Source organism: Chenopodium album, chromosome 3 (assembly GCF_948465745.1).
Source record: "Chenopodium album chromosome 3, dcCheAlbu1.1, whole genome shotgun sequence".
Lineage (NCBI taxonomy): Eukaryota > Viridiplantae > Streptophyta > Magnoliopsida > Caryophyllales > Amaranthaceae > Chenopodium > Chenopodium album.
This window is the reverse complement of record NC_137836.1, coordinates 82,629,814-82,646,385: the sequence shown is the minus strand read 5'-3', so window position 1 is coordinate 82,646,385 and position 16,572 is coordinate 82,629,814. Positions and strand designations below refer to the sequence as shown.

Sequence of the window (16,572 nt, the reverse complement as noted above, 5' to 3'; positions counted from 1 at the left end):
TGACTTCAAATGAATCTAAGTTAAACTTTTCATGTTTAAAAAGATTAACTATCTAAACTTCAAAATGGAAGAGCATCGACCATCTAAGTGAAAGGAATATATACATCTACGACCACATTAGTCCGTTAATTACCAATACATACAAAGGGAGTACATAGATATACATTTATTTTCTAGTTAATTTTTAGGAGGGAGCCCCACTTAATCCCTGAGATTAATCTCCTCTCACAACTTTATGCATATGTTTTCGTGCCACTTTACTATTTCACTTTTATTATTTAAAAAATAAAAGTAAAATAATATACTCTCTCTGTCCCTAATTGTTTGCTCCACTTTCCTTTTTAAGGCGTTCCCAAAAGATTGCTCTATACTATTTTTGGTATGTTTTTGTTAGAGATAATATCGGAAAATATATGTGATATATTTTCTGTATTGATCTTATTAGGAGAATAATATATTTAGGTTATAAGATATTATTAAAGTATATCTTTTAGGAGATTGTTTCCTATCTTATGTTCTTAGGTTTTGTATAAATACTCTACCCATTGATAATAATAATAATAAAGCCATTCTATTCTCTTCTCCCTAATTTGTCATGGTATCAAGAGCAGGTTAAATTTTGGGACCGCTCACAAAAATTTTTCCCCCTGCCGGTGGGTTAGAAAGTTAAACCCACCGGTGGGATTCAAAATTTTGCTTCCGCTATGCAATATTAATACTCTTTAAATTTTTTTTTTTTTGGGTTGGTACACGTTAATCATATGTGTATGTGAATTTTTTTTTTTTTGGGAGAATTTTTTTTTGTGTGGGAGTATGTGAGTGGACTTCCTCCACTATAACACATCTTTGGAGATGAAGACATTAAATAGCGTTATGCTTCTTGTGTCGTGAGACAAGATATATTTGGTTCTCCTTGTGCCGTGAGACAAGGTTTGTGACTTGATTCGAGCATGATTTTGCTCCTTTGGATATGAGCGTGGTTTACTCTGAAAAACCAATAAGAAATTTGAGTGTGGTTTACTCTCACAAACCAATATTTGATTGGAGCTCGGTTTTGCTCTGGAAAAACCAAAATTATTATATTTGCAGGTTCGAAAAGAATGACGTTCCTGTTTGATTGATTGATGACTGATGAGTTCGAAAAGATGAACGTTCTCATCGTTGAATGAAAAAGAAGAAAAAAAAAATTTGAAGGCGACATCACAATAGTGTGCATCTCGGCTTCAACAATTTGAAGTATTTCCAATCGTAACATTCGTGTTATTGCCGTTACGATTGCGGGAGGGTGTTAGAGATAATATCGGAAAATATATGTGTGATATATTTTCTGTATTGATCTTATTAGGAGAATAATATATTTAGGTTATAAGATATTATTAAAGTATATCTTTTAGGAGATTGTTTCCTATCTTATGTTCTTAGGTTTTGTATAAATACTCTACCCATTGATAATAATAATAATAAAGCCATTCTATTCTCCTCCCTAATTTGTCAAGATCAATACAGAAAATATATGACACATATATTTTCCGATATTATCTCTAACAGTTTTCCCACTTGCACTCTCTCTATCTCTCTCCTCATTGATAATTGTGTCAACCCATGTGCATCATTTTTTACCCAAAGCCTTAATAAAGTAGATTTATGGTTTGGGGCAAACAATTGGGGACAAAGGGAGTACTAGATTAACTTTTCATGTCAATCTCAGAGATTAACTTGAATTCTCCAATTTTTAGCTATTACATAACCAAACAAAGGATGGCAATATGGCATACATTGATACATGTACATTTATTCTCAAGGCAGTAAAATTTTGCCCGTACCGCTACATAAACTAACACAATATATATAATCTATCTAATGTTGTTTAGGGGGAGTGACATTGATACATGTACATTTATTTATTCTCAAGGTAGTAAATTCTTGTGGTTCGTACCATTGCATAACTAAACTAATACTTCGTACTAAAAAGGCCATCTATCTAATGTTGTGGGGGAGTGACATTGCTGCCAAGCCTAACAACCATGCCATCGATATCACGAACGTATCCAACCTTCTGGTTCCATTCCTTTTGTTCAGGTGGACTCACTGCTTCTGCGCCATTCTCCAAAGCCCTCTGTTCAAAAACATAACATGTGTTGAAAAAGAAAATCCTTACCTCCGTTTCTTATTATGTGCAACAAATGAGTATTAAATAAAAACAAAGGCAACATTCACTTGTGATGCATCATCAATACAAACCTTGTAAGCAGCATCCACATCGGCGTAATCGAAGCACACCTCGATTGGTCCTCGTTCGCGTTTGGATTGAAATGTATGGACCTCACCTGTTACCTCATCGGTCTCGTGTTGATGGATTGGGGTGAATGCTATTGTGGTCTGTCCACTCTCCAACTCTCCCCATCTACACATCATACCACAATCAATCAAATTACAATTTAATTAAAAAATGACAATCTATTAAAAACACACGGAAAGTAATTAGAGTAATGTGGTTGGAGTATTCATCAATTTTAAATTCTATTGTAGATGTCGTATGATCTTTCATACCATTGATGAATTAGTATTACTTTAAATTTCCTACTACGACAATTTAATAATAATAGTTCTTGTATATACCATGTACAACATGATGCTCCATATTTGTGGTAGAATATAATCGTGAACATATTGCTCCTCAATATATGGAGTCATGAAGAGTCTGTCTAGTACATTCGGGATTATTTGCTCATTTATAAACGAGCAAAAATATTTTTAATATTAAGACGTAAATGATAACATGATACTCAACAGTCGATATATATAGATCGATCTTTTTTTTTTTTTTTTTTTTTTTTTTGAAGACCATGGGAAATTAGTTTATCAAATCAAGCTGCGCCAAAATTTATAGACACAAAAGCTTATTTACGTGATTATTTTACCTGCGAGAATTGTCTAAACGGCGAATGTTGATGCCAAAAGCTTTGGAATAAAATGCAACGGCTTTTTCAACGTCTTTAACATACAAAACTGTATAAGCATACGCTGGGTTCAACTTTGAAGCCATTTTTTCCCCAAATTCAAGTTGATTTGATTGAGTTTATGAAATATTATAAAAGATCCAATTTTTTTTATATATATATTTCTGAATTCTGATTGTAATTTCATCGGTTTATAACTTTTTTCTTGTCATGCAATTTTTTGCATCAATCCTCAATTCCAACACGTGTTGGGTGCATGAGCAAGGTGTGAGAGGTATGGAGATGCCACCCGTTTGCATGCACTCGTTAATCTAATTTTGTTTTGTTTTTTTTGGATAGGAATAACATTGTTGATTTCAGTGACTATATTAAAACAATAAAACATCGATTTATTTATTATTTAACAAATGTTTGGCTCAGAAGATAATAAATTAATATTCTATATTTGGTTGAATTTGTAAGGTTCTAGTTGATAAAATTTTAATGGTTTATGTCTTAGCTCTAAAAATATCCAAAATTTTCGTATTTCATATTTTCATATATGAATTCGTATTCTACATATCATTATCATTTGTGATACTTTTTACACTTAAAATAACATTATAAATATCAACTTTCCTACTTTATCGATAATATTTTTCACAAATATAGAAATACTTATGCTTCGTAGTAATCACTAGTTCACTACTTCCCCAGTGATTGATCTGAGTAATTTGGTTATTAATTAATAAGGCATAAAGGGGTCACGATTTACTCCTGAAAATGAAATACAATACGCATAGGACAGCTAGATTGTTGTTACACCTAATTTCTCGGCTAATTATGATGCACTCCGTTATAATTTAAAAATAAAATTAAAAATAATAATAATAATAATAATTTTTTAAAAAAAAAATATTATGTACAAAATTTGCATACGAGAAAAAGGAATCTATGCAAAATGCAATCTACTCTAACTTTACTCCAATAAAATGTTTGTGTAAATTTGGAGTACAAGCTCAATAAGTCTCTTAAAAAGATATATTTTCAATCACTCTAAATTTAAAGAATTTAATGGTATCTTAATGAAAATCTTCAAAGTATATGTAGAGTAAATTTTAAATTTCATAAGATTTATAATAACCCATTTAGGGGACGTTTGGTTCGCGGATTATAGGTATTAGGTATGGGTTTAGAATGACCAAAACCCATACCATATGCTTGGTTGTCAAAAATATGATTTTTAAACCCATACCTCAAACCCATGAGGTATGGGGTTTAGAAACCTTGGGGGGAGGGTGGGTTTGGCTCATTCCATTCCTTTAGGTATTAAATATATGAAATTAAGGGGATGATATTTCATTTCAGAATTGAACCAAACACATGGTATTAAGTATCAAGTTCCAACCCGATACCACCTTAACCCTATACCTGATTCCAAACCTATACCACTCTGCGAACCAAACGCCCCCTTATAACTTTTTTTTTTATTACGATAACCCATTTATAACTTATTGTTACATATACTCCCTAAATATAAATACTCATTATGTTTCAAAGATTGTCTCGTATCTTATTTGATTTAAAAAAAAAAAAAAAAAACTTTTAGGCCCATTCACGCTGAATGAAATTATTTTTGATTTTTTTTTTAAAAAGGGGAATAATTAACTACCTGTTGGGCTCGGGTCATCCACTTGACGGGTCACACGCACACCCCACTCCACATTAGTATGATATTGTCCGTTTGGGCCTAGCCCACACAGCTTTGTTCAAACGACCTTATACTATTGGAGTGTCACCACAATCGCAATATCACACATTTGAGGGAGTGTCCCACAAACATAACGCCCGGGTCGCACGCACACTGCACTCCACATTAATATGATATTTGTCTGCTTTGAATCTAGTCCGCACGAATTTGTTTTGGCCACCTTTTCAAAAGGCCTCTACTATTGGAGTGTGCTTCCACTTATATGGAGCTCTTTACTTAATCTTTTGACTTTTCACTTTTCACTTTTCACTTTTCACTTTTCACGTGGGATCTAGGATGAACAAACCCAACACTGAGTAATGTGATTTGATTCATTTGAATATAGTATCACGCCATCAACTAATGGTACGATACATAAATAATTTTCCTAATTAACACAATTTTAAACAATCTTCACCTTAAAAAAATCAAATGCTACGTATAAAACGACATGGTTTGACGAACGGAGAAATGAAAAAGCCGCGACTTTTTAGATATTTTTTTCGCAATATTTATTCCCTTGTCCGGTCTCTGTTGTTTTCCAAACATCCTACTTGGTCCTACAAATAATCCGTGTTTTTCAATCATTTTCTGAAATCTCCGATCTCTTTGGACTTCTACTTTGAAGCTGCCTTCTTCAGGTAAATTCAATTGTTTCCTTTTCTTTAATTGAAATTTCTCACCTAATCTCGATTTATTGATTTAAATTAATTGTTTGTTGTTGAATATGATCTTGCATTGTTGTCTTAATTTGCATTCGCATACGAAATCGCATGTTTTTAGCATTTTGTTGAGAAATTAATTGTTAGGACTAATTTGTTGCGAATTTTGTCGAAGGAATTATTTGGTGGAAATTGTGTTAAATTTGGAAAAAGTAGTTTAAATCATGATATCTAAGGGTTTAGTGATGATTGATTTTCAGTTCGAAATTGCAACTTGAGGTTGAGTTTTGCGATTTTTTTAGAGGAATGTAATGGAAGCTTTGAATTTGACAGAATTGTGCTGCTAAAATCTGGAAATTAGTCTAATTTGATTTTTGGACACTTTGATATATGCGTGAATTTGGATATGGGAGCATATTTTACTAGATATATGGCGGAATTAGGGCTGTACTGTAAGTTTATGATTTGCGTAATAGGATTTCGTTAAGTGGAATATATGTTACTCTAACACGGAGACCGTGTGTTGAAATTTCACAATTTTAGCCGAAAATGAAGTGTGTTGAAGAGTCTATTAATCTATTTCATTGCCGGAGTGTCAAGGATTCTCACGGGCACTTGAGTTGAGATGAAGAGTCCGAGTAACATGAGGTGGAAACTTTTTGTTTAATGTGCGCGAGAATTTATGTCCCAAGATTTTTTTATTGAAAACTTATTTTCCTACTTAATTACATATCTAATTTTGCAAAACATATCTTGATCACTATGACATCTGAAATTGTCCCATATATTCCAATACATTTCGTAATTCCATGTTGAATGGACTGTGAAGAATTTTCCTCTAGAAAATGATAAGGTATGAGGAATCAGAAAGTGATGTAGGAACTGAGATCTGATGACAGCCTCTACTCTCTAGCAGGTGAGCTCAAAACAGAAGAGTGAATTAGTTTAAGACAGAGGGTTAGAGATTTGATACTGAGTGCATATTACTAAGTCATTTGTGCTGAGTTTAATCTTTAGCTATTAAGATATATTGTTGGTGCTTGGGAGGTGGGAAAAGTGGAGGGTTTGGGAAATACTCTCTGATATCTTTATTAATAGAAATGTATACATGCTTTCTAAGATGATCCGACCATCTGAGTACAAATTTAAAAGAAGGAATTATTAGGAATTAGATTGTATATTCCTGTTCATATGGTTCTTGAATCTTAAAAATTATTCTGTTTGAGATGGATAAATGTTGTTGCAGCTTCGTTAACTACACTTGTGTAAGATAACAACGAAATCTGCCTCAACAAAAATTGGGAGCTGCAGTAGCAGGGGTCCTGCACACTTTGTTCTTCCGTCCTCTTTAGCTATTTGTAAGCAGAAAAATGACAAGATTTTGTATCCTAGTGTCATGGATCACTGCTTGAGGCAGGAACACATGGTCCTCTTCGTTTACTTTTCTTACTAGAAGAAAATAATTTGGAAAACAGTGAATTTCTGAGTTGAAAGGTTTCTCAAGCTTAGTAGATGGAGGATCGGCAGAGTGGCTCTGGTCTGAGAAGTAATTCTAAATTGGCTAGTGTTACCTCTCAGAAAATTACAGCCAAGGTTGCTTCCGTTCCAAAGACTTTGACACGGAAGTCTCTTGATCATATTGCTTTTAAAGATCGTGCAGTAAGAGGAGTTGCTGCTGATTTAGGCTTTTTTCTGCTAAAAGTTGCTGTTCTGGAAACTACAAGGAGGTTTTCAAGCGCTAAGTGTCCATTTGCTTGGCGTAGTCTTCAGGCATTCCAAATGCTATGCTATCCACCATTTAAATGGATCAAATGGGCACCCTTCAAGGGCTTGGTGCATGGTATGCAGGTACTACTTAGTTCTGCCATTCTTTTAAGCTGTGTTCCTTGTTGAAGGTTAATGGTACATAGTTCAGTCTCTTTTCATCATTATGCAGTTTGGATCATGGTTTCCTTTTTTTTTTCTTCTTTGAAACCCCCCTTTCTAAGAGATTTTGTAAATAATTATTGTCAGATGTTGTCACGACCATTGTTAGTCCTCTCCATAGCAACAGCTTTCTCTGAAAAATCAGATCAGGTGAGCTCTACAGATGATCACCATGATTCTCATGTACTTGAGAATTTGGATGAAGACTTACCTTCTGTACAGCCCCATGTTGATGTAAGGTAAACCAATAGCATTCACTTTACATTATTGATTTGACCAATTGGTTGTATAAGTTCAGATGAATGACTTCGTTGAAATTTGATTTTGTGTGTCACTGAAATTAGCTCTTTAGCAGTTTCTGGTGCAGGATCCTTTTTATGTGATTAAAAATGTGTCCTTTTGTTACTGTTATGCTACCCGTCATTTATAAGCTGGTATTCTGTTTCAGGAACAATGATGAATCTTCTATTAGTCCATCATCAGAAGATTGGATTCTAAAACTCTACAAAGAGCTAGAAAATCAAGGGATCAACTTACCAGACAGGTAATCATGTACAATGGAAACAATAAATAGTATGAAAATTAGAAATATTTAGTGCAAATGTCCTAAATAGTTTTTGTTCTATCCTTTTCTTTTTTTCATTAAGAACATATCCTAAATACTCCATAATTGCTTGCTGTTAATACTTAATACTGTTGCTTTTTTATCCTATCTATCCTCCCAATCAAATCAGAGTATTAAAAAACTAAGCTTGTATTAAGAACCTGATTAGGAAAGATGAAACCAAAATTACAAATCAGTGCATGTGCTGTTTAATGGTATACTACTACCTATCTTGCTGCTCAATGAAAAGGAAATTTTTTATTTTTATTTTTTATTTTTAGTTATGAGAGGGTGGATAAGAATAAGAAGAAATAAATGGCCGAATTTTATGGGATGCAACATTGTAGGATCAATGAGAGTGAGCTACGAAGATTTTACAGCTCTGCCAATGGTGACTTTTCAAGCCTGCTTTCATCAATTAAGAAGACAATTCGTTGGAGAGAAACATATCACATTCTATCGGAACCAGAACTTAAGGGGTGGTCTGACATAGTCTTCTGGCATGGCTATGATCTGAGACAAAGACCTTGCTTGATTGTACGACTTGGTGTAGCTTGCACCAATATGCCAACTCGGGATAGACCTCGAATTGCTCAGGCGATTGGTAAGTCTTTATACCTTGGAAAGGCTTTATTGAAATTTCCATCTTTGCGGATGTAGTACTCAATCTTCGTGGAGAACCGTCTTGGAGTTCCCTTGTCTTCTTCTTTTTCTTCTTTTTTTTTTTTATTTTATGTTTTTGTTTATATATTTTTTAATTTTTTTTTGGTTGGGAGTGTTATGGGGTAGGGGGTGAAGGGGAATAAAATGAACTGTATCTTTCATTGACAGAGTATCAATCACCAATTTATCAATAAGTAGTTGCAGTGTGAGCTATCTCTATGATGATTCCTCACAGACCATTTACAGCAAGTCATTTACAAAGCTAAATTCATTAACTTAGCTACTTGCTTTCGGAGTTCTTAAATTCAGGCCTCTCAATAGGTTTGAAGAAGAGTTAACTCAAAAATTAGGAAACATGTATTATCTCTAATGCTTTTCATTTAAATTTGAATTTTATAAGAGGCACTAATTCTACACTTCAACCAGAGAATAATTAGATTCAAGTGCTATCCCTTTCCTTTTCAAGCCCTATGGGTTACTTTAACTGCATAGAGGCCCTAGACCAACAGCACTAAATTTTACACGTGTATTCTTGTTCTGAGAACTATACAATGTGTCACTGCTTGCCTTGTGTACACGAACACATTTCCTACTGTCAAGTGAAGATACAATTTTCTCATATGCATGCACTCAACCACACAAGATGAGGCTACCTTTAGTTAGCTTTACTAAGCTATGGTGTAAAAAAAAAATTAAAAAAAAAAAAAAAGCTTACTTAGCTATGGAAATATCTTTAGTGTCTTTAGTGAGGAGTTAGGCGCATGCTGAGTGGATATTGGCTGTTGATGTAGTTTCTCAGATGGAGCATGGTATCCTGCATTTGGCTGATCGTGAAAGTCCTGGAATTATGGTAGTGGTAGATTGCAAAGGTTTATCCCCTTTTAGACTTCCAGTGCAGATGATAAGATCCTGCTCTCTGCTCTTTCAAGATCACTTTCCACACTGTCTTGGTGGTTTATATGTCATTCGGCTTCCTCCTGTAATTCGGGTGATGGCACAAACTGTTATGAAAGTGAGTTCCTTGCCTTAATACTGTTGGCCATTGTGTCATTTCATTTTTCTTCTCTTGCAGTTTCACTAAGCAGTTGAATATGGATTTCTTTCAGGTTCTAAAACCAGTCACTCAACAAAAGTTGAAATTTTTTGGGGAACAGTACCACGAGATTCTTTTTGAGTTTTTTAAGGAAATTCCAGCGTGTCTTGATGGTGAATGCAAATGCTCAGTGTGCTCAAGTGCAATTTCCCACAACATTCAGCGCTATCCTTCTATAGAAGTGGCAAGTCAACTGCTTGCAGATGGACTTAATGGCGAAAGTGTTGATCTTGATTTTCTCAGATCTGAAATTGATGTTCGTCATAGCTTTGATCAGGTGCTAAGAACTGGTATGATTGGTTTTCTTATGTTATGCGTGCTTGTTGCTTTGCTTGCGGGATTATATGACTCTGATAGCCGTCCAAACATACTCTTGTGAGGTAAGAGTGAGCTTTATGTTTTGGATCTGCCAAGCCGATTCTATTTCTAGAAGATATCTAATATGCCCATTATTGCTTTCAAATTTCAACCATGAGGCACTGGAGCGTTAGCTTGTTGAACATTTTGTCAGAAAAGCTGGGTTGTATATTATATATTTATATACTTGTGAGACAGTGAGAGAGACAAATACCAAGGACCCTGGTGAATTAGCGTGGCTTTCATAGTAAATGAAATCCCCTTCCTCTACTCCAAACCTAAGTGGGATCCTCTAGTTAAGCATAGCTGCATAGGGAATATTATTTGAGTGAATACTCGTATATGTTAAAAGGGAGTTTGTACTCCAAACCTAAGCGGGATCCTCTAGTTAAGCATAGCTGCATAGGGAACATTATTTGAGTGAAATACTCGTATATGTTAAAAGGGAGTTTGTAGGAAGTCCAAAGTTAGCATATCTGACTTTCAGATGATGTTTATATTTTCTGAAGTCTGAACCATTATGATTAGAGGGGTGTATATCATGTATTCCTGTGAAGGTGCTGTTTTCATACTTGAATAATTTCACCCTGGAAGAATTAGAGACGGCAGATGTGCCATTTTCATATACTTCGTATGAATTACTTTAGTACTTGGGAGTGTATAGCAGTATATATTTTTATTGAACTTATCTGTGTCTATTTACGAAGTATATTCCCTCTCTTTCATAAATTCCTCAGTAGAAAGGGAATATACTTCGTATCACTCAAGTTTATAAGAAGTTTGCCTATTGTTGACTCTCACTGCCTCTGCCATGAGACTTGTTATATTCAACTTATTTTAATCTCTATTACTTATTCTTGTTAGCTTAAACAAATATGGAGTAATACTTCTATCTATATCATAATTGTGTATTAATAAATCCTTTAAAAATTTAATATTTGAAAAATACAAATGGGTATGATTCAAATGAATCTATAATACGGTTAAAGTTAGTCAATTCAGTATATTAGATCACACAAGGTGAAGAGGACAAGTTTTTAAAAAGAGGTGAGAATCAAACCACTCTTACAATATTTTATACTCGATTCTTGATGTCCCTTGCAACTTTGTAATTGGGAACCCCTTTTGACGGGTGAGAATCGAATCACTCTCATATGGGTAAGCTAAAAACCTCTAACCATTGGGTCAACTTTGATTCTCAATTTTATTTTATTTTTTAAAATCATATTAAATATTATTTTGGAGTATACGGTCCTTATCTTATAGCATGTACACACCTCTTTTCTTTCACAATTAATTTTTTAATGGGTCATTTGTCAAGAGTTTCTCATTTAGCATTGTACATCGCCAAAACAATTAAGTGGGTTGCATAGCCATGCCAATGACTATTTGAGTATCTGACCACTAAAAAGGTTTTTTTTTTTTTTTTTTTTTTTTTTTTTTAGTGGTAAGGAGAATAACCCCAATCGAACTTCAACCCTCACGGTTTTTTTGGTCCGGTATTTGCGGGTTAAACACTTTGAGAATGAGAGGGAAAGGGTGGGGATTCTCACCCTCAAAATGTCTCTAGTGGGGTTTGAACCCCCAGCCTCAAAGTTGGAAGGTACAATCTTTCTCACTAGACCAAGCATAGCTTGATAGAGTTATGGTTGTTTGTTATGTTGCAATAAAATGAATATACACATTATACATGTATACAAAAATGGCATCTTAAAATAAAGGACACAAACACAACATTAATAATAAAAGTATACAAATTAACTTTAAAAAAAAGTACATCGTTAATTTTTTATCAAAAACTTTTTCCTTGTAACAACTTTTAACTAAGTAAATAAGGTTATGCTAAACAAATTGAAGGTGCCAGTTTAAGGCAGTTTTCTGAGAGAAAATACTGTCTTATATATACTCAAAATGTTTTCTCTGCTTGATTTGTGTTTTCACGTTCAATAATTTCTGAAGGTTTACATCAAAGTTCAGGTCAAATCGTGTCCTTGTAATAATATGATTAACTATAGTACTAAGCAATCACTGCGGCGAATTGCACGAGTTCAATGTGTCAAGGAATATGATTCCTTTCTTTGATATAGTGTTGCATCACTTCAAAGAAAAATAAACATGGGAGTCAAAAATTAACGACGAAACACTTGCTAATCTATATTATTCATCTACTTGCTAATTGTTTAAGAATATGCTTTATGAATCAACATATAATTCCTTTTCAAACCTTTTGCTCTCCAAGTTCTTTCTGCCGATCGAGGCGGCAGGATCAGCAGATAAAGAAAATAAAAAAAGAGTACTTCTTGTTGAATAGATTAATGTCTTTAGATTAATGAAGGTGCATTTCAATTGTGTCATTGACGAATCAATTGTACTTCCTGTTAAATGTGTTATTCCACTTGCTATACATATCAAGTTATTCTTTAATGTTTACCTCATTAAACTAATATCTCTGGCATGCATGTTAGTTTGTCATTATCTTCATGATTTCCATATCTTAAAAAGAAAAGCAAAGGTTTCCAATGGTAAAATACTAAAAAGGTTATGAATTGAAGATGAACCCAGCTGGTTTATTTTAAGCAGTTGAATATATTCAATGGGTCAAAAGTAGATCTTAGGTTGTACTATAATTTATACAATATTTTTAGTAGAAATGTGTGTTTGTGTTTGTGTTTATTTGCCCCTTCATTATAGAAATAATTGACTTATAGTAGAAAGATTTTGGCTTTTCGCTTTGTGACTATTACTTGAATTAGAATTATTATTGTTGTTGGTGCAACTTTTTGTGTGATTTTTCAAACGCATTAGAAGTAGTTAGTTAGTGTTGGGTATGGGTAGGAGGTGATAGTGAGTCGACCATATTTGGCTTAAACGAACGTTACTTAGCTTGATGAGCCTTTTCTTTTTTTAAACTAGCTTGATGTCTTGATGAGCCTCGTGAGCTTTTCGAGTTCAAAACGATTTCTACTAAGATTTACCATAAGAGTCAATTTGCCGATTTAAGGCAGTAGCATTCTGTTACCAAAACCTTTGCTCAATAGAAACTCCACCACATCTTTTCGTATTTGAGAGCCTGATCATAAGCATTGCATGCATGAACTCAATAGAAACTCCAATTCAATTGGGTATTGCAAACTTGTTTACAAAACTCTTGAGTCAAGCTTAGGTATGCTTGATCAATTCAATGAGGATCTCGTGCTGAAGATGAGTAGATCACGAGCTAGTTAGACTCACTATCACCCCTGCCTAAGCTAGTCACTAGCGTACGAGGGTGCATTCTTAACTTATAAGGCTTTTTTTTCTTTTTTTTTTAAATTGTACTGTTAGCCTTATTTCGATGGATCACGCCTGAATATTTATGCCAAATTTATATGTCATCCGATCCCATAACTATTATGTGTAGTAAAATTTGTACTTCATATTGATTTTTTTTTTTTTTTGAATAGTACTTCATATTGATTTAGTTTCTCTTTATAATTTACAAATTTCAGATCTTAATGATCCTACGTAAAACAACTCTGGTTATGACTTTATTAAGTAGTTAAAAAGACGGATTGTGTAATAATGTGGGTTGTTGAGTTGGAGACCAGACTCAAAACAAAGACATGATTCCACGATATATGTTCTGTTCTTGAATAATTAATCCGCACATCAAAATTGAATTTAGAAAAGAAAAAAAAAAGTAAATTTTGTAATAAAATTAGGTATTTGTGGATTTCTTTGACAAGCTGCATAATGCGTAAATACAGCTTTTCGTGCTTGTAGATAAAGCATGCACATGCCTTAATCTAATAATCTGTATAAATTAATAAAATTGGTTCATTAATTTTCATTAATTTTATCATAAAGTTATAAAATTTCATGTACATTGAGCTACATGTTTACAATTTCATATAATTAATAAAGTGTATAGGAAGATTCTAGTTGCTGTCTGCTAACACGAAAGGATGGATATGTACTTTTTATTTATTCTATTGATTAAATTCTCAAAGTTTTTATTATTCTTCTAGTATAATTCAATCTTACAAATAAAAACCATGTAAAAATGGTGTTTGTAAATGGTAAATCAATGGTGACCCTTCATATACTGAACAGATAATATGAATCTTATTGTTTATGAATGCAAGGATTCATTGTCAAAAAAAAAAAAAAAAAAAAGAATGCAAGGATTTAGGAGCAAGCTTACGTGGGCCACTTTCGGCTAATATGTGATCAAAACTTCTCCACTTACTCTTCACTTTTATGTACAACAAGCTTTGTTACTAGCAGTGTTACGTGCACTAATTTTGATTCAGAAGTCTATTTACAAAGTTACTAGTAACTTAGTAAGTAGTAATAGTGTTTTTTGTCTCTTTTTTTTAGACGGTGGGTTGATTTTGGGTATAAGTGTATAACAACTAGACATGTTTAAGCCTAAAGTCTTCCTTTTCCAAAAATTTGTGTGAACTAACATTGACGGGCCGTTTCATAATTGATGATAGTCTGATAGACGAGTAAGATGACTGTTGTGGAAATGACAACATTTCATCACCGACTGGCCGGCCAATAGCCCATTATCGGGTAGTAATAGAAATTAGTACTTGGTACAGTATATGACTATTGAACTCGTACTAAAAGGGCCGGGTAAAATTGTTGCTAATAAGAAACAATTTAACTTGACACACTTGAAATTACCATAATCTAAACCCGAAATGGGTTACAAGTAGGTTAACAGATGATTGATCCACGTAAATGATTATGATTCGAAGTACTACCTCCGTTTCATATTACTCGCAACAAAGGGGTATTATTTGTGAGACATAAAATATTCATTTGTTGCGAGTAATATGAAACGGAAGTAGTATAAGATTTGGGTGGAATTCTGGTTGTGAATTAAGAAAATATTCCTGATGAGTATGCAGAGAACCGTAACAAGTTATCTGACATTCTATAGGCAGGCCAACCTGCCCATAAGTTTAAACAAACTAAAGAATATTATCTGACTAGATTTTGCTTAAACTTAAACTAATCTTATCAGTTATTGATCATAATCTTGATTAAGATTAAGATAAGAGCTCACGTGCAGGCCATTGGTGGTTGGTAATTAGAAAAGCTGCTTGCTTACTTTTCATTAATTAATAATTTGATGACCAAGAACTCCTTAGTAGATTAGATTAGCTATTACTAGTAGTATACGTTAATTAATTAATTACCATGATTAATACAAAGTACGGATTATTATCTTGGTTACGGCATTATTCTAGCTGGGACGAAATACATGCCGAAGACATGGACCGTCTATTGGGTTGTTAAATTGTTGTTAAAGCGTTGTACTTTAGTCAAGGATATATTGATATGAGCATTGCATTATCTATCTTTGATTATTATTACTATTAAACTTCATAGAATTTTGATATTAGCGTATACTATTACCGTGTTTTGGTCGCTCGATAATCAGAATCAACTTTAGCATGTTCCACGTTATTACTAATTACAACTAGTGAAATATTGCATGCCCGACAGCCTTAGTTATTTTCAAATTTGGTAATAATTGAATATTTGTATGGTAGTGTCATATCTTATTTTGATTATGTAATATTTATTGAAAATACAAATAAATAAATAATCAAATTCAAAACTATATACCCTTCAAAAAAAAATTCAAAACTATATATGTGCACACTCGTTCCTAAAATTTTTGATACAACTAGTCTTGGACGGTATTTTGTTTGATTGATGAATGATTGTTACGGCGTATATATATGTACTATCAATGGGTGACTTATGCTTCTTATTACTTAATGATGAGGGGTGATTTATTTGACTACATTAGTAATAAGTTCGTTAATTTTTCTATATTATTGAGAGGTTATTTGTTATGCGATTCATAAATGTACTCTCATTCACCCATCAACAGCTTCAAAGTGCAAGTGATCTTACTGCACTGGATGGGTTGATATTGAATCTTGAATATACAAACAAACACGTAATTAAGCTCAGCCACAAGCAAGTTTTAGCCTAAAGAATAAAGATTGATTTTCCTTAGAAAAGATGTGGTGTGGTACAGTCCACATGTTATATGCATATATAATTAGGGCATACATCTTTGATACCTTTAAAGTTGATTATTTATAGAAAAGTATGGGTGTATTTGGTCTCAAAAGGTAGAATTAAGGTGACACATTGCGTTATTTTGTTGCAAATTATGGTAAGAGGGGTAGCTTTCTAAAAATCGAGGGGACAATGTTCATTTTGTTTGTATATGAGAATTAAGAGCTAGTAGTAGTGCATTTGTGCATAGTTTAAAATTCCATTCCTAAATAAAAAGTTAAAAACCTTCATCTGCCTTTAACACACTTACTTGTATGTAGGAATTAATAAAGGTTTTAGTTGATTGTGAGAAAAAATTAGATAGTAGGATTTAGTTTATTAAAAATGAATAAAAAATAATAATAAAGGTGAAATGATATTTCAACTTATTTACATACAAAATTTGTAAGCAAAATGAAACTACTACGTATTATATTATTTGAGGAAGAAATCAAATATTATTTTTCTTCTTGGTGATTTTCTTTTTCTTTGTCACTTTTTAGTATTTTGGG

General features: G+C 33.2%; 2 protein-coding genes across 2 annotated transcripts; one reads left to right on the top strand and one right to left on the bottom strand.

Annotated features, from left to right (window-relative positions):
- Positions 1-1,977: 1,977 nt before the first annotated feature.
- LOC145620086 (uncharacterized) lies at positions 1,978-3,136 on the bottom strand. Its single transcript, XM_081674736.1, has 3 exons — positions 2,922-3,136; positions 2,242-2,404; positions 1,978-2,116 (listed from the first exon to the last, which is right to left on the bottom strand). Exons 1-3 carry the CDS (start codon positions 3,044-3,046, stop codon positions 1,982-1,984), a joined length of 423 nt encoding a protein of 140 aa, XP_081530862.1. The 5' UTR covers positions 3,047-3,136; the 3' UTR covers positions 1,978-1,981.
- A 2,065-nt stretch (positions 3,137-5,201) lies between these two features.
- On the top strand, positions 5,202-10,678 carry LOC145620075 (phosphatidylinositol/phosphatidylcholine transfer protein SFH8-like). The gene is made up of 7 exons (XM_081674728.1): positions 5,202-5,330; positions 6,598-7,199; positions 7,365-7,516; positions 7,726-7,821; positions 8,229-8,485; positions 9,336-9,556; positions 9,651-10,678. Exons 2-7 carry the CDS (start codon positions 6,864-6,866, stop codon positions 10,014-10,016), a joined length of 1,428 nt encoding a protein of 475 aa, XP_081530854.1. The 5' UTR covers positions 5,202-5,330; positions 6,598-6,863; the 3' UTR covers positions 10,017-10,678.
- Positions 10,679-16,572: the final 5,894 nt, after the last annotated feature.